The 328-nt window shown below is 35.7% G+C and overlaps 1 protein-coding gene across 1 annotated transcript in view; it reads left to right on the forward strand.

Annotated features, from left to right (window-relative positions):
- Positions 1 to 328, forward strand: part of HDAC10 (histone deacetylase 10) — a gene marked incomplete at its 3' end in the record, with an annotated part of 16,897 nt that overhangs the window by 5,185 nt on the left and 11,384 nt on the right. Inside the window, exon 8 of the mRNA XM_009084200.1 lies at positions 49 to 114. Within this exon, the coding sequence (XP_009082448.1) occupies positions 49 to 114 (66 nt within the window). The remainder of the gene's footprint in view (positions 1 to 48; positions 115 to 328) is intronic.

Below are 328 nucleotides of genomic sequence, written 5' to 3' on the forward strand. Positions count from 1 at the left end.
TTGTTATTTCAACAGGGAAATATGACCAATGTTTCTCATATTTTTCAGGTTGGCATGGGAAATTCTGATTATCTTGCTGTGTTTTTCCACGTGTTGCTTCCAGTGGCTTTTGAGGTAATTTTTTACTGCTCTGCTATATAAACAGCAAAACCAAAGACTACTTCCTAAGTGCTTCTTAAGCAGGTACCATTGAGTACTTTACAGAAATGCAGTAATTGCCAGTACCACAGTTAACACATTATTTCTGCTGGTATGATTGTTGTCTGGATTAACTGAAGAGTATTAATGGAAATTTAGCTTTTGAATATTCAGTGTAGTGATCTGCAAC

This window comes from Acanthisitta chloris, unplaced genomic scaffold (genome assembly GCF_000695815.1).
Source record: "Acanthisitta chloris isolate BGI_N310 unplaced genomic scaffold, ASM69581v1 scaffold43551, whole genome shotgun sequence".
Classification (NCBI taxonomy): Eukaryota; Metazoa; Chordata; class Aves; order Passeriformes; family Acanthisittidae; genus Acanthisitta; species Acanthisitta chloris.